General features: G+C 40.7%; 1 protein-coding gene across 1 annotated transcript in view; it reads right to left on the reverse strand.

Annotated features, from left to right (window-relative positions):
• LOC124719986 (zinc finger protein 737-like) overlaps window positions 1-23507 on the reverse strand; it is an 88343-nt gene that overhangs the window by 64570 nt on the left and 266 nt on the right. The window contains exons 2-3 of the mRNA XM_047245213.1: window positions 22013-22101; window positions 10611-10673 (exon numbers count right to left, since the gene is read on the reverse strand). Coding sequence (XP_047101169.1) covers window positions 10611-10673; window positions 22013-22084 — 135 coding nt within the window. The 5' untranslated portion in view covers window positions 22085-22101. The remainder of the gene's footprint in view (window positions 1-10610; window positions 10674-22012; window positions 22102-23507) is intronic.

The following is a 23507-nucleotide window of genomic DNA, read 5'->3' on the forward strand; positions in this document are numbered from 1 at the left end:
GGACCCCAGCCTCCATGTGTTATCTGTCTACAGGACTACTTCAAAAGGCTCTTGTTACAAATCAAACCCCACAGTGTTGAATCAGATCCTGTATCCACAGTGATGACGATGATGATGCTGTGCCATATGCCAGACTCCCATAACAAAGACAGGGTTTTATTATGGATTTGTAAGGCTGCAGAAGCGTAGTGCACTCTGCACCCCTGCTGGTGTTACTCAGGTGACAAAGCGTACTGAGGTACAGCAAGCACTTTCACTTACACTGCAAAAGATTGGGAATTCATGTCAACTAAGAATCAAAGACCAGTCCGAAAAAGCAGTAAGTTCCTGCCACATTGAGTAGTTTGTCATCAACATAAAGTTCTGGTTGTGGACGAACCATACAATGTTGACAGAAAAATGTAACCTGGGTCTTGGCAGCTGAATACCAAAAGCCACGGGTGAGTGCCCATGGCCACGTCTTTCGTATGGCGCCTTACAGTCTATATTCAGCCACATCCACACTAGAGGAGCAATAGTAAGAGGCAGAAATAGTCAGCATACAAGGAGGGTGATACTGATGACCTCACAGCTGGACGTGACCATTGATGGCTTGTAGAAAGACAAGGACACTCAGTACAGGGCTCTGTAGAACTCCATTCTCTTGTATATGGAAAGTGTTGTGGGAAGCACCATCTAGAACCCAGAACATACACTGTGACAGGAGGTTCTAGATGAAAATTGGGAGTGGATTCAACACACCCCACCTGTGTAAGGTAGCAAGGATATGGTGTCACTGCCTTGTGTCATACAGCTTTTGCAGGTTGAAGAAGACAGCTGTAATGAATTGACACTGGGTAAAAGCTGGTAGGCTGTCAGATTGCAGGCAAAACAGATTATCAGTAGTGGAACAGCTTTGGCGAAAATCACATGGGTATGCAGCCAGACAACCCTGAGACTCAGGGAGCCACACAGCCACCAGCTCACTGTGCATTCAAGCAATTTATGGAAAACGTTGGTCAAACTTACTGGGAGATAACTGCCAATCTCTAGAGGTGCTAACCCAGTTTCAGCACTGTTACAATAATGCTTTTAATGGCTATGATGGGAACTGGTCCTCGTTCCAGACCCAGTTACAGATGGCAAGGATATGATGCTGACAATCCACTGATAGGTGCTTGATCATTTGGTTGTGGATGTGACCTCGCTCTGGAGCTGTATCAGGCCGGAGGGCTAGGACACTGATTAATTCCCATTCATTCAATGAATGGAGCTTCATACAGCTCCAGGTGGCATGTAGTAAAAGGTAATTGCCTTTGCTCCACCCATTGCTTGAGAACATGAGAGACAGGTTGATAATTCTCAGATGCTGAGACTCGAGCATATGAAGAGCAACATGTTCAGCTATGGTGTCTGGGTCAGTGAAGACAGATCAATTTCAAGGTAATGGCAGATACACCTACTAGTGTCTAGTACATGTAGGCATGTCTCATCTTAGGTCAAACCTGCAAAGGAAAGGTATGTGGTCCGATGGCTGAAACATGCAGCTCCCAGCGTTCTTGTTTACATCATTTCATCAGGGGGCAGACCCAGGCATGAAGCCACTTGAAGTAAATAAGATGCTCCATCGATTTGTGTCACTTACGGTGCTGGAGAGCCTGCCTACTATTGCTAATGGCCTCTGCAATCTCTGATGACTGCCAAGGTACTCTTGTCAGAACAGGCCCAAGGAACAGGGGATTGCTAAATCACCTGTCAAATGAATGGCTGGAATTATATTCTGGACTGCCTTGTTGATGTCTCCAAGCAGCAGGGAGTCAAGGCCAACATGAAAGGCAAAAGCACTCCAGTCAGCAATGTTGAGAGCCCATCTGGGCATGCATCCAGAGGAGTGATGCTGAGGAAGGGACAGGAGGATTGTGGAATGGTTGATACCACACAGGTCAGTATGAACTCCCCAGTGGATGGATGGGAGAAGCCAAAAGCTGCAAATGGAAAGGTCAATGACAGAGAAAACTGTGTGCCATGCTGAAGTGTGTGGGGTATCAGTATTTAACAGGCAAAGTTAAAGTTGTGCCAGTAACTTTCAGAGGCCCTTACAACAACCAGTGATCATGGTTAAAACCCACATAGGGTTGTGTGTATCGAAATTGCCCAAGATTAGGAAAGATTGGGGGGGGGGGGGGAGGGAGGGAGGGAGGCAGATAAACCAATGCAAATAGTATGTCATGAGATGCTTTATCATCAGGAGTGAGGTAAACACTGCAGACAGTACTGTACTGAAATGCACTTACCCGAACAGTCACAGCCTCCAAAGCTGTATCAAGGGGCTAAAGTTTGCTATACAGTGTATCCAGACCATATGTGCAGACTCTATTCAGAGTTCCATTGTGTGGAGCAAACTGGGGCCTCAGGGGTTGCTGGTATCTCTGCCTTGGCCACAGGAGTTGAACAGGTGGGATCTACTAGTGTGGGGGTCCACTGGAAGGTCCTCCTCCTCGAAGCACTTATCTTCTCCTTAGAGAATTTTGATGATGCCAAGGGCTTCTCTGAATCAGTTTCAGGTAAAGATGATGATCATAAAGCAGTGTGTGCTTCAGCCACCTGCTGGTGTTCAGTCGTAGACCAGTGCAAACCAGGGACAGAAGTGTCCCCGAGGACCCCTTCCTGGCAAGAGAAGCCAGAAGCTCGTTTGTCTCCGGGCTGGGAGGTGGGGACATATGTCCCTGGTGGACGGGAAGCTATCGGCCCCAAAGCAGGTGTGGAGAAAGCAGCAAAAGGGGAGCCCCCAAACCATCAGGGGGGCAGTGATGGTTGAGTGGCCCTGAGGACCCACTACAGAAACAGTAACAGGAAGAAGTACCATTGGCAAAGGGGAAATGTTTTTGTAGCTGTAGCATATGACATTTAGTACATGCTGGGGGCAACTGCTTGCACATCCTTTTGGCATCTCTGACAGTAGGCTTGTCCTGAGTCCTGTATTCTTGTTCTTTCTTCACTCTCTAGAAAACAGTGTAATCTGGCGAGCTTTCTACAATGGACACAGATGGGGAGAGGCATGCGAGGCATTTGCAAGCGATACTCATCCACAGTCTCTACGGATGGAGTTAGTGCTGCAATGCAAAAGATGTGCCCAAACTCCAGATGTTTTAAGCACAACAAAGGGGGGAAGGGTAGGGGTGGGGGGTGAGAGACCTACCATTTCACATCCCATCTGAATACTGTCACCTTGACCTTTTTAGCCAATGAATCACCCTAAAAGACCCTTCTGCTTCTCTCCAGTGTCACAGTCACAGTACTGAAGTGGTGAATTATGGATCCTATGTAAGTGACAAATTTAATTATTTTACAATTGACTGTAATTGTGAATTTGTCTTTAGCCCATACAAATAAAAATAAATATAATTGTTTTGCTTGCACCACTAGCAATCCTGTAGAAGTCACAGAAAACAACTCACATATATGCCATATGGACATCCATGGTCGTTGTCCTAGGAACCTGAAACTAGAGAGAAATTATCAGTGTTAATGAACAGGCACAAGGAATGGCCTTTGATGTAAAAAGCAGTGACCACTTGTTTCATGTGCAGTAGAGTACAAATCCACAGCTGGTTTACTCTTCTTCACTTTTCCGAGTCAAATAGTGTAATGATGCAGTCACACTCTTGGTAGAATTATAGCTGTCAGTGAATATCTATGCACGCCACTCAAGTTAAGTTTACAGCAATTTCCCTCTTTTTACATCCATATTTGTTCTTCCACTATTTTCCTGATATCTCTTACTTGATGGGTGGACTTTCTCTGCATCCACCATGTCTAATATCACAAATTTATCCCTACAAAAGAATTGCATAAAAAATGTAATTTTTGGGCCACTCAACTGAAAGATTATTGTGGCATTTGTTGTAAAGGAAAAAAAGCTAATTGAGTGGTGCAATGTGTGTGGAACAAATACAGCACTTCTGCAGTAGCAATATTAGCAGGTGCATAAATATATTTGTGCTAATAATTTTCTTTTACTGTGCCTTTCTGTGTGGAAACCAATACTGTAAGCTTTTCTCTATCTGTATTTAGCTTTTGCTTGTTTGTGGGAATGTGAGAGCCCTTGTCCACATTTACTAATTTTGTCATTCATCTTGACCCTGCTGTAGCCACCACTGCCATATGATTTAGACAAGCACCTGTTGAAAACTTAGCTCAGGGGGGGAGGGGGTGGGGGACATCACCAGTGCGACTTATAAGTGGCCAAAAGGTCATTTGACATTCTGGCAGTGAATGTTCTCAAAACAACTGAGCCACATATATATGTGAGAAGCAGAGTTGCTGCCAGCTAGTCAGTTTGAAAGCTACAATCTTCGCAATAACTTGGAAGTGATAAAGTGAACAACTGCACTTTTGGCTATTACCACAGACATCAGTCAGTGTTGTGCTTAGTGATAGAAATATGGGGAGTGTGGCCGAGTGTGTTTTAGTGCTAAATGTACCCGTGTTGAATTTTTCAGTGCAAATGAAGTGTGTATTCAAGAATGACTGGTATCTAATTTTACCTACATCTTAACAATCTAATAAAATGGATCGGTATGTAATAAAGTAAAAAGTACAAACATCTGGTGATTCCAGTCACCATTCAGCTGCAAAAACACTGCCAGATGTAAAGGCAGTGCCAGCACTTCGTCAAAACTTCCACAACAAAGTTCATCGACCGATTTCTTTAATCCCATGGATATTGTCAATTATTTGGATATATTAGCATCAGGAAAAATTAGTGATGATATTAAACACAAGCTTCTCACAGCTTCAAGGAAACCTGGAAAAGGATATATCTTTCCTACTTCTGAGCACAACAAGAGAGAGCAAGTTGAATGTAGACAAGTGCATGATAATCATTTTGAACAGTGGATTGAACATAGACAAGTGCATGATAATCATTTTGAACAGTATCCTCGGCTGGTGTTCTCACAAGTTAGAAAAGGATTTCTTTGCATTAATTGTACAACTTTTGTGAATAATAAAATGGCTGGAGGAAAGAAATCCATTATCGCCAAGAAACTTGTGACTGAACCACTAACAAAGTTTGCCAAACTTACTGGTAAAGATGGTGACCTTAAGACACACTCAGCTTAAGTACCATGTTGAAGCATCAACATACGCAAAATTATTTTTGGCAACACGAGGAACGCAAATTTGATGTCATAAATCAATTGTCAAGACAGAATGGAAAGCATTAGGGAAAACAGAGACCATCTTGTACCTATAATAAAAACAATCATACCTCATGGAAAGCAAAATATTCCCCTGTGGGGACAGAGATCGTGAGAGTCTATTATAAAATGATAATGATTGTGAAATTATAGTAAGTAACACGGGTAACTTTAGAGCTTTTCTAAGATTTAGAATTTACACTGGAGCATTGCAACTAAAATATCACCTTGAGACCACTAAAACGAATGTCACTCACATACGTAAAACAACATGTAACGAACTTATTTCATACTGTGAAACAGTGATGTTATCGGGATAACTGGAGGAAATCAAATATTGTTGTTATTACAGCATAATCTTCGATGAGACTATAGACATAGCACACATCACCCAACTGAGTTTAGCTGCAAGATATGTTGAGGGTGACGGCAAATTACATGAAAGATTTTTGAGTTTCATTGACATCAGTAAAGACAAGGATTTCAGTGGAAACATTGACGATGAACCTCAAGAGTGTCAAGATGAATGTAGTGTTATTGGTGAATTATTAGGTACTACAATTTTAAGAGGAATGGAAAGCCTTTCTCAGTCCCTGGAGAACCATGTGTGTATAGACTGTGATGGATGCTCAGTTAATATGTCAGAATTGAAAGGAGCTGTGGCTACAATAAAAAAGAAAGCTATCAACGTGCAAGTAGCACCATTGTTGAAGTCATCAGCTCCACCTTGCTGTCTCCTGCAGTTATGAAGTTACAAGTGTGAGAAACTCACTTGGTACTATTGAAGAAGTAGTATCGGTCTTTACAGTGTCTAGCAAACGGTTCGCAACCTTGAGGAGACACAACACTCACTCCAATCACATTGTCAAATGAGATAGGTTGAGCAACATGATGCTGTTATTCAATTCGCAGCTAATCTCCAAACAGTTTGCGAAGTTCAAGAAATACAGTGTTGGAGGGATAGAACTACAGCTGCCAAAACCAATATTTTCCTTTGAGCCCTTTCTAATTGCGAGTTTCTTATCACTCTGTTTACACTGCATGACATTATGCATATAACACATCCAGTCAGCAAAATCTTACAAGACCCTATCTTGGACGTCGCAATGGCAAAAGCAAAATTATATTCGACGTTCAAGGATTATGATGGCATGAGAGTTAATGCTGATAGCCACTTTGCTCGTACTGTTAAAGAGGTAAAGGCAGTTATGGAACAGTTACATGTGGAGATGAGTGTTCCTTGTCTTACAGGCAGACAAAGACACAGGGAAAACTGTGATCATAATGATGATGCTATGACATATTGGAAAAAAAACTTTTTATTACAACACTGGACCATGTTACGACTGACATGGAGAACGTTTTGATGAAGAAAATATTTATCATTTAGAATTCAACATACTTTTGCCTTCACAACTACTGAAACATGATGATAATGATCTGGCACAGAAACTGAATCAGTGCTTAACTGAACTACCATTCTCTGAAGAAGAATCACACTGTTTAAAAAGAGACTAACGGGACAGATTCTTCAATGCAAGCAAACAAGCATAAATGCCCTTTATGACTGTGATTCTGTTATGCAAGCATTGTCTCTCTGTCCTAGATCTATCCTACTTTGCACACACTGTACAAAATATTTGCTTGTCTACCTGCAACTATTGCTACAGTAGAAAGAGGTTTTTCAACATGGCAGAGGTCGACAGTGATGAAGGATTGACTTAATGACTTATCTATGTTGGACACTCAGCCTCACACCGATTGTCCTACTGACAATGTAATTAACCAATTCGCTAGGAAGAATAGTTGCATAGAATTCATCATTTAAGGATGAGAAACACAATTGCAACTTTTTTGTATCATAAGATGCCATTGTCTTGTATATGTGTATAATCAGTTTAAATAAGACTTTCTTAAACTTTTCATGTGACTTCGCAAAAAATAATCACAGTGAAAGTAAAGGTAGCTCAAGATATATTTAGTGCCCCCTCCTTGAGGTTTTTCTGTATCCACCACTGTTTCATGCGAGATCTGGTGTAAGTTCTATTGGCCAGCTCCAAACTATGGCTCATGTACAACAACAAAATCTGTTGATTGGACTCAGAGGACATCCTAGGCTCACTTTTTGCTGTTGGCTGAAGAAGCAATGAACATTTCTTAGAGATAAGCTATTACCTAATTTGGAGCAAAGTTTAAGACTCAGATCAGGCCGTTTATTAGTTTTGTAATCTCCACTACATATTCTGTGGAAAATGGTAGGGTCCTATGTAGCAGCAAGGAGTCCGTTTCGGAGATGTAATCTCATACAAAATTGTAACGTGTAGATTTGTGCAATCTATTGAACAGTAGGGTCCTATGTAGCAGCAAGGAGTCCGTTTCGGAGATGTAATCTCATACAAAATTGTAACGTGTAGATTTGTGCAATCTATTGAACAGTCTTCTTTTGTTTGTTTTGAATGGCCAGCAACTGCTTGTCTAAGAAGTTCAAACTGCAGTATGTGGCACCAGCAGAACACTGTAAGGGATGCACAATTACCTACTGAAACATAAGTATATTTTATTCACACCAGTAGAAGAAACGAGGTATTGGTATTGTCACTTAATGCTCCCAGTATGCATTGTTGCTGCCTTCAGATGCAGTGATGCTGCTGCACAATGAGTGAGTGTTGACTGAAATGGCACAATGAGAGGAGGAATATCACACTGGCTGAATGTTTGTCCCCATTTCTGTGGTTGACCCCAGCAAGCAGAATTATACCACCTCATAACAATTGGTTTTACCAAGAAATGATCATAAATATGGAATACCGGTATTACACATTTATGTCCACAATGCTGGCCAAAGGAGTGCAGTAAGGAAAACATGTTCGGATTGTTGGAACAGGATGTGATAATACATTGATATGTCCAAAAGAACGGACACCACATACATAATTAAGGTGATGTCAGTCAACGATCCTTTCAGTGTAGATGTACACCACAAACTCTTCGAGGGACCAGTGAGACACCATGTGTAATGAGGATCAGGAGCATGAGCACTGCATCAGTGATGAGTGAATAAGTTGAGAATTTGGGTCTGAGAGGAAGCATGCTAGAGTAATCCATGCGTATGTGATGACCACTGTGTCTAGATGGCATAGTCGTCAGTGCATCTGCCTTGTCAGTATGATACTCTGGTTCAAATTCTGGTCCAGCACAAATTTTTAACCCTCCCCATTGATGTAAATTAATGCCCACAGACAACTAATGTCTCTACTTCCTTTGTCCCCTGAGTAATTGTGGCTGCAGGATCAAAATACTGTTTGTCCCCTTGGACATGTCCAAAAGAATACACAACACATGCATATTTTATGTGTAATGATCAGATATGAATAAAAATTTATTTTCCATTGATAGTGACTCCTATCACTTTGCAATGTTATGCCTAAACATTGTACTGACCACATTGTCAATCTGTACAGTACCAATATTGTATTCTAACATTATGAATTTTTTTTTCCTACTCATCTACATTCAATTTAATATTTCTACAATTGCCATTCATCACACCCTGTTACTTGAGAGGTCTTTGTGCAATTCACATATCAGGGAACCTATTCCATATGCTCATACCTCCATTAACAATATGCAGTGGGGTACCGTGTCAAATGCTTTCTGGAAATGTAGGAATGTAGAATCCCGGCTGTTGCCCGTCATCCATGGTTCACAGTATATAATTTTACAAAAGACAAAGATGAGTATTGCACAAAATCCACGCTGATTTGTGAACAGAAACTTTTCTGTCTCAAAGAAATTAATTATATTCGAACTGAGGATACCTTCAGTAACTCTGGTGCAAATAAGTGTTATGATATTTGTCTGTAATTCTGCAGGTACATTCTTTTACTATTCTTATATACAGAAGCCACCTGAACTTTTCCCCAGCTGCCTGGGTCTTTGCACTAGGTGAGTGATTTGCAATAACTGCAAGCTAAGTAAGAGACCAATGCTGTAGAGTATTCTCTGGACAAATGATTTGTAATTCCATGTGGACATGGCAACTATTTTGTTTCCAACTCTTCCAGTTGCTGCTCTATTCCAGGGATCCTATTACTATGTCCCCAGCACAGGAGTCTGTGTGACAGTCAAACAACCGTATGTTTTATGATCCTCCTGCACAAACTTTAAAATTCAGTATAGAGAGGGGTTCATAATTAGCTGCTTTCCTCCAAAGCCACACCACACTTGTCAATGACTGCCTGGATAGAAGTCTGACTCAGTGATTTTACATAGGATCAGAAATGTCTCGTGTTATCTGTAAAATCTGTTGCTCATGCATGATGGTGGTAGTTGTATGCTTCATGCATAGATCTTTTTACAGATGCACAAATTTCCATTAACTCTTGCCTATCACCACTGTGCATAGATTTTTGAACTGAGTGTACAACAGTCTGCTTCTGCAGCATTTTCAAATTTTGTTATTAAACCACAGTGAGTCTTTCCTGTCTGTAATCCAGTTACTCACCACATGCTTATTCAGTGTGTGATTTACAGTCCATTTAATGTTTGCCCATATTCCTCTATGTAAATCATGTTGGAAGTAAATGACATTCACTCATTGTCTACATGGGATGCTAACAACTACTTACCTGCTCTTTCTAGCAAATCTATTCTACTTGCCTTCTTGAAGGATTCATTAACTTCATTTAGCATTGTTGCTGCCCTGGTATGATCAATAACCCCTCTCAGCACTTGTACCATCTATAAGGACATGACTGTTCGTAATTACAAGGTCTGAAGTACTTCAATTTTGTGTGGGCTGTTACACTAGCAGCTTATAACAGTTTTCAGAAAACTGTTGAAAAGTACTTCACAAGACTGCCTGTCCATACCACTTGCAATGTATGCACGGACATCTTTCTCTCTACTCAATAGGTTAGGGTCACCTGCTTTTTCTGCACTACTTTGTGTAGATTTTCCTTGAATGATTGTGTAAATGCCACAGCAGTATCATGTGGCGAATAAAAACATCCATTGCTGGAGTTCACATACATTGAACCATTAAGGGAACTACTCGTTAAAACAGAAAATCATAGCTTGACTCTTGGGACTTGGTACCAATTTTCATATAACTTTATCAATGCAATCTCATGCAATTTTTATTTGTGTTTATAATGTAAAGAAGCAATTCTACAAACTCACAAGCTAAACTACTTCACCTGCTCAAAGACGTTTAAATCCATTTGGGGTAGTGTGTAACAAAATATTCTGGTTTACCTGTTTCCTCATTTCCTACCTGGGGCATACTATAATACTGTAAGTGTTGTCATCTTTACCCTAAAGTAAAAACAGGACTGCTAAAGTGAACACACACACAATTGATAACCATCTCATTTTCACCACAACTCAACAATGATTAATTCCACGCAGTCACATAAATTCTAAGATTACCTCTTTATTCGCACTCTCCTCCAACTCTTCTTTAACATTCATGCTGAATGGGTAAACTTGGGCCTGTGGTAAAAATAAACAAACTGTAATGAGTACATTTAAGCAGTTACAGTCCTCCCACATTATATAAAATGTATCACATATATGAAGCCCAACTGCCATATTAATTAATAACTAAATAGTAGTTCTGGTTAAGTATTCTCTTTTGAGTTCGAAATTCTGGATGACGAGTTCACTATGGTATATTTCAATGGGAGGCAGCAAAAAATTTTAAGACTGATTAATGACAATGCCTTTGAAAATTCATTATGATCTTCAACTTCAGCCTTCTCTCTATGCTGTTTTCAATTACATTTTCTAAATTCATTATCTTCATATGTATATAACGATAGTGCAATAAAAAAAAATAACACAGCTACTACCAGAAACAATGAAATCAATGTTGTTCATATCAAATGACAATACAGTGTACACCAATTGTGTGGAGGAGCAGGAACTGGACTGTCAAGTGCAACATCACTCATTACTTTTACAGTCAGAATAATAAAATGTCTACAACAGTTTTGTTTCACTGAACACTCATTTGTGACGAAATTATTTTTAAAAAATGTGCACACACGCACACGCGCTACCTTGGCACACTACTTACTACTATTCTAACTTCATGAAGTCCTTTTGGTGGGGCAACCACATTCCTAACAGTGCAAAAAAGAGAGCATAGGCTACATGCTAAACCAGTCCCATTCAATGCATCTAAACTATGGGTTTTACTTGCTGATCTCAAAAGAAGACAAAGTTCTGGAAACATTGATGGAGCAGCACCAACATATCAAGACTGAAAATCATTAAACTGATATCATTTGTTGATAATGTTAGATAATTAGCAACCAAAGAACAGTTTTTGATTGGAAATTACCTTACTGATAGAAACACAGTAGACCACTCTACTTTGAGAGAGTGTATCGATGAAATAATGAAGCAACATGGTGTATGCAAAGAGGGTACCTTGAAGAGAGATGCTGGGCAGAAGATAGATAGAATACAGCCATGGCAGGGTACCTCTTTGAATTCCCACCCCACACCTGGTGTATGTCACTTCTTTTGGTTGGAGCTTGTGGCATCATGGGGCATGGTAGAGCTGCACTGGGTATGTAGACAGTATTTGCCATTCAGCCAAACATGACAGATTGGAGTGACTGGTAGCCCTTAAAAGTTGTTTCAGGTTAATAGCTGCAGGCACAGGAGTTACCAAAAGACAGAACATTGGTGTGGTCTTGGCTATCTGTATTTGCTGATGGTTCTTCTCACTGGAAGACACATTATGCAAGGAGCTTTCTCATCTGAAAAACTGCCCGAATTGGGTTGTGTTGCACGACATAATACCTTGTGGCGTTGCCTTGGAAGGGGTTAGAGTAATGTCTAGCAACCAAACAAGTTTGTTATTTCTATTCAATTCCCCATGTTCAGCAGTGGATTCGATGATTTGGTAATCCTCAACACTGAAGTGTGACCATGTTAAGCCTTAGACCAAGTTTTTGATGAGAATCATCTGATGAATCCATTGATCTGCATAAATACTGTGGTCATGTGATTGTATTAAGTGAGAATAACAGTAAAATTTAGATGCTCCCTAATCTGCTGCAGTTTTCTACTGCTGTGGCACACTGTTTTGGACCTGGACTCACGGTGTGTTCATCATACTGTGGCTGCTAACGTTGGTTGGTTGGTTGGTTTCAAACACAGAGATGGGGACCAAACTACAAGATCATTGGTCCTAATAAAACAATGCCACAAGTGCAAGCATAAACTAGATGAGACATAACACAAAACAGAAAGAAAGAGAACACAACAAGAATGAAGGAAAGGCAATGAACACTAAAAGGAGCAAAAGAGGACAAGAGAACAACAGAGATGCTAGAAACAGAAGAGAGTAAAACATGAAAGCAGATTACAGTGGCTGGCCGACCACAAAAATAAAAAGGAAAGGCCTGCCACCCTGCAACACATTAAAACCTTCACCCTAAAAGCACTAGGGTGGAGGACACAGAGGGACAAAGGTCAGGCACTAAAACTCAGATAGAATGATAAAACTCGCCCTCACAGATGAAACATAAACCCAAATCAGCCGATGAGGCACTGTCTGGCAACAAAAGATGAAATCACAGGGCAGCCGAAGAAGGACACAATAGAAGAATATGGGCCACTGTCAACCGGGCACCACACTGACACTGTGGCAGGTCTTCACGGCACAGGAGGGAGCCGTGGGTCACCCATGCATGGCCAATGCGGAGCCTGCAAGAGAACCAGAGTCCCTGCGGGATGCCCTCATCAAGGACTTCCACACATTCTTGGTTCCATTAATGGCTCACAGTTTGTTGTGTGTACTGAGATTTTGCCATTCCATCTCCCAAAGCTGAGAAATCCTGCGGCGCAATAACGAACACAGGTCAGTTGCGGGGATGCCTGTCTCCAGAAAAGGTTTCCGTGTAGCCTGTTTGGCCAGTCTGTCAGCAAGTTCATTTCCTGGGATTCTGACGTGTCCAGGGGTACAGGCAAACACCACTGAATGACTGGACCATTCCAGGGCATAGACGGACTTCTGGATGGTAGCTACCAAAGAATGATGAGGGTAGCACTTGATGATAGCTTGTAGGCTGCTCAAGGAGTCAGTACATAAAAGAAAACTCCCCAGGGCATGAATGGAGATACTGAACTGCACGAGAAATGGCCACCAGCTCTGCAGTGAATACACTGAAGCCCTCAGGTAAGAAATCTGTTCAATATGGCCGCTGTGCACGTATGCAAAGCCAAAAGCGACCATCAGCCATCGAGCTGGCAGTCTAAACCACTTCAGAGCCCTGGAACACGTCAAGAATCGAGAGGAAGTGACAGCAGAGAGCCGCAAGGTTAATGGAGTCCGTAGGTCCATGTGAAAGGTCCAGGCGAAGCTGCAGCCAAGGCGTACACCATGGAGGCGCATGTGAATGGACCTGAAGTAGAAGTGGTAAAGGGAAGGACTCCAGTTTGGAGCAAAGGGTCCGCACATGAACTGCAATCATTAGCCCAGATCTGGGCCGCCTATGCGGGAGATGGACTGCCGTAGGCGGAACAAGGAGACGGTAATTCTGATGCTCAGGGTAACTACCAATTTGTGCTGCGTAACTGGCGAGCAGTTGTGCTCATCTGATCTGGAATGGAGGGACACCAGCCTCCATCAGTACGCTGGTCACCGGACTCATCCTAAAAATTCCTGTCACTAGTTGAACCCACAGTGGTGCACAGGGTCCTGAGGCAACTATAAATTGCTCTGTCTTCCAGGATAGCTATTCAGTTTTAACCTATGAGTTGAGTTATGCTTCTGTGTTGTCTTTAAGAGCCATCTGTTTCCAAATAATTATTTGTTCATTTATTAAAACATTTTCTGAGTTTTAGTTTGCGAAGGTGGAAAGTTTGAATCTAAAACCTATCAACTGGTGTGTATGTTGCACTAGCTGACTGAGCTCTGGCCATGACAACCTTGTGTCAGAATGTAGAATGTTTATGAAGTAGTCAGCCCCTCCATAAGCAAATACATACAATTCAGGGGCAATTGATCCATTGGGATCACTTGTGGGGTATTCCACAATGTAATCTCTATTCTGAGCAGGCTACATTAGTTCTGCAGTCACAGGGGCAGGTGCATGACTTGCAAAGTGGGGTCAGCCACCTTGATTTAGACAAATTAGGAGCAATAGGTGGTGAACAAGATTCTCCCACCAACAGATAACTACTGGAAGTAGTAGTAGTAATGCTCCAGACACCTTTATGGACCAGAGGGGAATTCATTTGGGAAATTATCTTACCAAATAATGTTACTGCTTGAAACTATAATGGAACTTTCAATTTAGAATTTAAAGACAGGTGATATCCTGTGGATCATGGTCAAATCTATGTTTCATGCCGACACTTTGGCCATCTCCAATAATGTTGTTGTCCAGGCACTGTACCTCATGTTAAGCCGTGTTTTCAGTCTAATTTTACATGAAGTACAACATCGAGGAAGTTGTGGAAATCAATTATCGGGCTGACATTGCAACCTCTTATTAAAAGGCTGCTCAAGCATAAACATTTATGGTTAGTGCAGTTTCCTTGTGAACCTTTACCTATGTACATGGATGAATGCATATGACCGTTCCATCCTTGGAATTGCTAGTCACAGAGATACAAATACTCAACAATACATTAGAGAAAATGCAGCCACAGGACCATTCATGCATTACCTTCACTAATAAATGCACATCTTACTGAATTAGAGGCTTTGGTGTCCGCTATTGAAGCCAGAGTTTTACAAGCCAGCAGTGATGTGGATTTAAGTGTCATTATCAGAATGGGGATTGAGATTCCAGGTAATTTAAAAGGGGACAACATGTAAGGAAGAAGCATAGGATGTGGATTGGATTGTTTGGGGAAGGAGACAGACAGCGAGGTCATTGGTCTTATCGGATTAGGCAATGATGGGGAAGGAAGTCTGCCGTGCCCTTTCAAAGGAACCATCCCGGCACTGGCCTGGAGTGATATAGGGGAATCACCAAAAATCTACATCAGGATGGCCAGATGCAGGATTGAACCGTCGTCCTCCCAAATGCGAGTCCAGCATAGGATGTGTTTCTGGTGTAACAGAGGGGCATTTCGCATCGCTATGTCCAGTTCCGTGGAAGGGGAGTCAAACAGCTGGCATCACAAGGAATGGAAGAGGCACGGCAGTGTTCTACTGCCAAAGTGCTGTCTCTGTGCCAAGTCCAAAGCAGGGGAAGCCCTGCCTTACCTTTGGGTACAACTTAACCAGGAACCAGTGTGCACTCTCCTCAACTCTGGTAGTTCAGTTTCCTTTTTGGATTATCTGTGGTATTTGGAGTTCCACCATACCTGTGAATTGCCTTGTTTGCATCCGTCCTCCCAATGTTGAGCTCTCACTGGGCAGATGTTGCCTCTGGTTGGCAAAACTGAGTATTTGAAAATTTTCTTGGCCTGTGAAGTGGACAGTAACTAAAAATCTTTCAGTGAACTTAATTTTGCAGTGTGTTTTTGTAAGTGGTAGTGGGTTGGTGTTAGACTGTCAAGCCAGGGTTGTTTATTTTAAATTTAAGCCAGCTGAAAAAGTTCACGTTGTGCTGCTGTCAGGTTGCCAAAGGAATTCATAGTGTGTTACCACAATGTTCACAATTTGAGCTCAGTCACCTTGGTCCAGTAGAGGTGAAGCTGGTACTGGAAGTTCTTGATTGTTTACCACAGATATTAACTAACAGATTGGATGTCACCAATGTAATCCAGTACAAGATTCACCTTAGAAATGACATTTCAGAGAGGCAAGATCTTTAGAGGCTTTCTCCATCAAAGATGAAATGTGTATGTGCTTTGATTAATAATATGTTGTTCAATGGGGTCATCAGGCCCTCAACCTATGCTTCTGCCATATTCTCAGTATCTATGGGCAGCAGTGGGGTGTTTCATACAGTTGTAGGTTATGTGGTTAATGAGAAGGTAGTTTTGGAATCTCTGCCACTTCTCAATCTGCATAATTCTTTTACTTGGTTTAGTCAGGCTCAGTATTTTACTGTCCTGCATCTCAATCTCACATATCAGACCATGTTAACAGATGATTCCAAGCATATTACTGCCTTCTGCACAGACTGGAACCTCTAAGATTTTAACAGGGTGCACTTTGGTTTGTCAATGGGGGTTGCCCATATGACTTGCCTTCTAGATTGTGTTATGGATGATTTCATGTTGAAGTGTGCCTATAATTATCTAGATGGCATGGTTATTTACAGTTCTAATCTGTCTGAACATCAACATCTTGAGGCAGTCCTGGTTTACCACAGGGAGGTGAGACACTGTGAAACCATCTCAAATCAAACTGGCACATACATTTCATTCTTGGAACATCCTAGTTCCACTGATTGCATTAGAATTGACAGGAGCATACTAGTGATTTGTGAAAACTTGCAGCTCCTAGAAATAAGAAAGGTGTGGCATGGTTCATGGGCATGACAATTTTTCGAAAGTTTGTACCCAATTTTACTAAATTAGTGAGATGCCTTAATGATTTAAGAAATTTCAAATGGGATGGAAGTCATCCGGAATCTTATGAAGCCATTAAGGTGGCACTTAGTAAACCACCAGTATCAGCCATACCCAATTTTGAGCTACTGTTCTCTCAGAGACACCCCTAATTCTTCTGGAGTAGAAAGTGGCAGCTGTCATCCTGCAGGGGCAGAATGGGAAGGGGTGTGTGGCAGGTTGATGCCCAATAGCCTATGGACCTTAAAACTTTCACCTGTGGAGATGAAATATTCTGTGTATGAATGGGAAGTCTTGGCGGTTCTGTTTGCCCTCGAGAAATTCACATTTTATTTTGAACATTGGGAATTTAGTTTACATACTGACAAGTTCTTAGTCAGGTCCCGGCTCATTCAAACTCTGAAAGGTGGCAGCCATCAAACACAGAGAGCGAAATTATATTTAAAATTTGTACAGAAACCAGATAGCAGTTATAAAAGTCGAGGGGTATGAAACAGAAACAGTGGTTGGGACCGGAGTGAGACAGGGTTTTAGCCTATACCTGGTGTTGTTCAATCTGTATATTGAGCAAGCAATAAAGGAAACAAAAGAAAAATTCTGAGTAGGAATTAAAATCCAGGGAGAAGAAATAAAAACTTTGACGATTACTGACAACATTGTAATTCAGTCAGAGACAGCCAAGGATCTGGAAGGGCAGTTTAACAGAATGGACAGTGCCTTCACAGCGGGATACAAGATGAACATCAATAGAGGCAAAACAATGATAATGTAATGCAGTCTAATTAAATCAGGCAATGATGACAGAATTAGATTAGAAAATAAGACACTTAAGGTAATAGATGAGATTTGCCATTTGGGGAGCAAAATAACTGGTGATGGTCGAAGTAGAGAGGATATAAAATGTAGACTGGCAATGGCAAGGAAATCATTTCTGAAGAGACATTTGTTAACATCAAGTATGCAGTTAAGTGTCAGGAAATCTTTTCTGAACGTATTTGAATGGAGTATATCCACGTATGGAAATGAAACATGGATGATAATTAGTTTAGACGAGAAGATAAAAGAAGCTTTTGAAACAAGGTGCTATTGAAGAATGCTGAAGATTAGATGGGTAATCATGTAACTAATGAGGAGACACTGAATAGAACTGGGGAGAAGATGGATTTGTGGCAGAACTTGACTAGAAGAAGGGATTGTTTCGTAGGCCACGTTCTGAGGCATCAAGAGATCATCGATTTAGTATTGGAGGGAAGGGTGGAAGGTAAAAATCGTTGAGAGATCAAGGCACAACTACACTAAACAGATTCAGGAGGATGTGGATTGCAGTAGTTACCCTGAGATGAAGAATCTTGCACAGGATAGGGCAGCACTGAGAGCTGCATCAATCCAGTCTCAGGACTGGAGATTGCAACAACAACAGAACAGGTGGATGTGCTTTGCAACCAGTTTACAATACTCCTTTTCTGACATTGTGCCTTGCACGAGCTCCACTAGAACCATGGGTGCCCACATGGACATTTCCCAGAGTATAATGCAGGCCCCACCAGTACAGGAGTCAAGGGCCTGCTCCCCTTGTGGGTGATGGAAATACACCCCACAAATGCATGATGAAGGTATCAGTATTCATCAGACCATGCAGTACTCTGCCATTGTGCCAACATCCAGCACCAATAGTTACATGCCTGTTTCAGTTGTAGTTTTCGATGTGATGGTGTTAACACTGGCTCATTTGTGGATTATCAGCTGCCAAGTCTCATCATTAGGAGTGTTTGGAGCATTGTGCATTCAGCCACAGTTGTACTCTGCCCAGCATTAATGTCTGATGTTAGTTATGCCACAGTTTGCTTCATGTGTTGTTTTATCAGTCTTCCCAGTCTATGATGTCTACCATCTGCCACTAGGGGTACTTGCCCAACCACAATGTCTGGACATGGTTTCACCTTTGTTTTGCCATGTGTTGGATACAACTGCCACAGCACTCCTCAGACACCCAACAAGCTGTGCAGCTTTCAAAATTCTCATCCCAAGCCTTCAGGCCATCAAAATCTGCTGTTGGTCAAACACTGATAGATCGAGTGCATTCCCTATTTTACTCCCAGACAGCATGCTCACTGATACTCCATGTACTGTGCATGTGACTAGGAGACAAGGTGAGGTGCTATTGCCTGGATACGTTTACATTGATAGCAGATCAGTGGTCATAATGTTTTGGCTGATGTGTATATGGATTTAGTATTGTTACTTCCAAATGAGAGCTGGACAATGTCAAGGGAACCATTCCACAACATTCGAGGCAACTGTCAAATGCATCAATTTATTACAAGGGCGTACCAGAAAAGGTCTGCAAAATTTTGATTCTGTTCTTAATATCAGTTGTCATGCATATTACTCTGTTGATGTTACCACTTTGCTGACAATATGCAGCACCCTCCTGCTGGAGAGTTCTGAACTGCAGTGTGTAACATGGGTCTGTGTTATTTAACCGTGTCAGCACGTGAGAAAAACCTCAGAACACAGAGCACAAATTAAAATAATTCATCCACACGTGGAGCACCCTCTCCTTCAGCACAACAATGCCAGACCATACACAACTTCTTTTGCACCAGCAACAGTCTGACACCTTTGATTTGTTATTATTGATCATCCTCCATAGTGAACCGATTTGAGGCAATGAATTTTCAACTGTTTCCAAAACCTAAAGAACACCTTCAAGGACTTCACTTTGATAGTGATGAATTGGTGTGAGCAGAGGTGAGAATGTGGGTCTGCCAACAAAGTCAAACATTCTACAGTGACGACACCAACAACCTGGTGTCTTATTGGGAGAAAGGTGTTCAGTGACACGGTGACTGTTTGAAATAAATATATAAACATGAAGAATAGAGATGTAAAATGTTTATAAAGTTTGTTTTAATTAAAATGCTTCGATAATTTTCAAATAAAAAATTTGAGCCATTACTTTCCAGCATGTCCTCATGCCCAAAATATACACCAACCAAAAATTAAGTTTTAATTAATTTGGCAAAGAAGGTGACTTTCATCTGATATGTCTACATGCATCGCTCAAAGTCATAGGGAAGTTCAGTCAAACTAACACTGCACACAATGTAAGAGAACACTTCTTGTATGTAAAAGTTACATTCTGGGCACCGTTTGGGTTTTTTGATAAACATTAGGCTGTGCTACTGGTTAATTTGTTACCACATCCTTTACTTGGCTTTCACATTTCTAGGCTTTGTCAGCTCACAGCCACACTGCCACCTTGCAACCTAGGCTAGGCCTTGAGCTGCACTATGGATCAGTCTCTCACCACAACCAATATTCCAAGGGGGAGGGGGTCTACCACCACATTTTAACCTTGTAGCCTTTGAATAATTATCAGGTTCAGGTCCAAGGCCAATGACTCTTCAAATTGCTTTTCATTCACATGATGTGTGTTGTGCATCCATATTCTGTATGCAAAACCATCACTATGTCAGGCGTCAAAGCCAAAGCTTGAACTATGTTGGGTCTAACCTCTCTTATTGCAATTAATAAAGTTTAGTGTATTTACTTTCCTATTGTTTCCTCATAGTGATGGGTTAGGATTACTGTTGTGATACTGCTTGTCAGATGAATTGCAAGCTGATCACATAGTTCGTAGAAACTATAACGAAGCACTCACATATTCAAATGCAAATGTTGCATTAATGTTATCACAGTACTTCTGCAGTTGCACCCAAGAGAGATGTTGAATAAGACGTTCAGCACAGACTGTACAAAGTAGTTTGCGTGATTGTATCAGGACCCTCATTTCTAGTTGGCAGAATAAAATTACTAGTGGCACCACGTGAATTTGTTTGCCTGTTGATAACTGAATACCCTACAAATGGCTGCGCTGCATCAGATTTTAAGTGACATGTATATGTAAGATTATTTACACCACTAATTGTAACATTCTGGCAGTTTCATAAACAAAACATGCAACAACTTGCAGCAAATGCAGAAAGTGGTTATGAACAAACCTGTCAATATTTAATGTGTAACCCTATGGCTTCATCAAAACTTTGCTGCCGACATACAAATTTGTTCTGCACCTACAAGCTGTGTAAATGTATGCTTCCATGTGATATTTGTCTGAAATTTAACATTACTGCTGACAGTCCTACTTACACGTTGTTCACATATTCAAAGTCAACACCTAATGTTAATAGTACTGCAAGTGTACTTCTCAGATTTGTGACCATGCGAATGTCACTTCAAAATTATTTACAAATAATTTTATATCATCAATAAATAAATTACAATTCTCATTCCGTTCCATGGTACGCTGCAATAATGCGTTAACTGCACCCATACCATTTATAAATTTAATGGCACTGCTAACATTCACAATAGTCATAGTTATTTGTGAGTTGCACATTAACATTCTGATTTAAAAGAAGGGTATCAGAGCAGAATATACCCACTTTAAGGCAACCAGTTTATCAGTATAGTTGGGTTGTGCATTAAAAAAGTTTTCCATGTTTACTGAACATTAAATAGAAAATCTTGCTCAATTCTATGTGAGGTTTAATATAAGGACTATGGGTCGACAGAAGCATCCGATCCAACGCGTCGGCTTTGACCCGTGACGTAAGGGTGTTGTCGTGTGTGACGTCATGACGGCGCGGAGTTCTGTTTGAGTGTGGCTGTCTCCAGTTCTGTTTTATCTTATTTACTTTTCTGATCTGTTCGTTCTATCTCGTGAGATTTTTTTTTAAATTTAAAAACACTTATTACTTATTTTAATTATCTGTTTCCTCGAATTTCTGTTTTAGTTTATTATATTTATCTTTCTGATCTGTTCGTTCTATCCCGTGAGATAGTTTTTTTAAAAAAAAAAAGACAAAAAACACTAATCAGCTACTGAAGCATCTTTATCTTCTATGGGTTGCAGGGGTTACGACCCCTGGGGAGGTGGGTGTGTATTCATGCATGGCTGTCTTCACTTACACGTTGTAGCTACGCAAGGCGTCTAAATTTGTTTATATTTAGTTTGCCCCCCACCCAAAACACCCCATTTCCCGCGCTTGTCCCGTTAGTGTCATTAGGCTTCTTGTGGAATGTGTGTGTGTTTGTTTTTGTTTCCGCCATATTTGTGACGTCATGGGTCAAAGCAGACGGGTGGGATCGGACGCTTCCGTATTTCCAAGGACTATTTCAATGCACTGCGCAAAATGTAATTTCAGACAAAGTTCATCAGTTTTTTAGTAAACAATTACTCATGTCTACAGCAGTATGACATCAATTGTATGTATTCACACACCATACTGCACACAGAAGTTAATGAAACACTTATGAAATAAAAATAAGCCACTTACCATGAAACATAACTCAGCTTTTATTTCATCTGTTCCCTCTTTTTTTATCCACATTGTTGGCTCCTGGTCCATGACTTCAGTTCTACAGTCTGAAAAAGGAAAGTAATCATATAAGAACAGTTGTACTTGTTTTCCGTTGTTACCATGAAGTATAGCTCAATGGCAGTATTTTCACTCATCTATTGGATGCAGCAAATGGGTGACTACATGCAAATGGGTGACTACATAGGAAACAGATTTGAAGTAGCTGAGGAAAAGTGTGTTTAGTGATATAAACTAGCTTCCATTTCTCAGGTCATGAAGAGAAAAAAACAATCATAATGTAACACGTACTGGAAACTGAGTATTTACAATTGCTACTGCTCCTTTGTAACACTGGCTTATGGACACTGCCCTATTGTAACAATTATGGAAGACGTATTTTTTGTGCATGCACTAACTTCAGCATTAAGAACAATCAAAGCAGTCAATAGATTCAATCAAAATTACTTAATAACACCAAATATTTCTTTATACATTTTGTTTGTTGCGTTAATTTCAGTCTTATGGGGACATGATGAAAATCTGGACATACTGATTGTTTATCAGTGAATATGCCTTTTCAACATAGATATTACCTTGAAACTTTCTTCATCTGTATTTATTCACGAATGTATAATCCATTTACAGTAAATATCGTTTTAGCATCTTTACCTGCTATTAAAGAAAACCATATGCATGTACCATAGATTGCACACTGCAGTGTGAATGTTCTCATTCTTGATTACCATGAAGATTAAACATTAGTTAGTATTTTCTTACACAACTGATTTACTGAAACGACTTCTTACTAACTGTAATCTATTAAATTCTGATGACATGTAATGGTTTATGTTAGGCGAATTACAGTTAATTTGTATATCGTATTTCGCCAGTTCCAAAATAATGTTACAGTATTCTTATACAGAACTCCATTAAAACCCACACACTACAACAAACTGGTACTTACATACGATTAGACGAATACTAGAAACACGAATAATAAGTGAAAACTAACAAAGTGCCACAGAATTACAGCATTTCCTTTCATGCGAACATAATCAAACCATGAAATAATGTAACTGTGGAAACTCGAAACAAAAAATGCTTACGTTAGCCCTACAATCTGGAGCCGCTATATGTCTACATCACATCACAGTAAATTATCATCACAATCATTACTACTGCTAAGTAAGTCAACATAACCGTACTAACATTGCGAATGTTTGAACTTCCACGTTGTTTCGTCAGTCACAGACAAAATGCTACTGGCAACACGTCACAATCTCAGCCGTTTCTTTTACGAAGGTACACGTAGCGATTTTACTGGACAGGCCAAAAACAACAAGCCTAATAACTCAGGTATTTGGCTGTTATGAACATAACCTGAAAAAGTACAACATTCACACACCGTCACCAAGCACGCTATAGGTGATGTGACCACAATTAAATACAGACTAAAATCTCATCCTGATGT

The sequence above is a fragment of the Schistocerca piceifrons genome, chromosome 11, assembly GCF_021461385.2.
Source record: "Schistocerca piceifrons isolate TAMUIC-IGC-003096 chromosome 11, iqSchPice1.1, whole genome shotgun sequence".
Lineage (NCBI taxonomy): Eukaryota > Metazoa > Arthropoda > Insecta > Orthoptera > Acrididae > Schistocerca > Schistocerca piceifrons.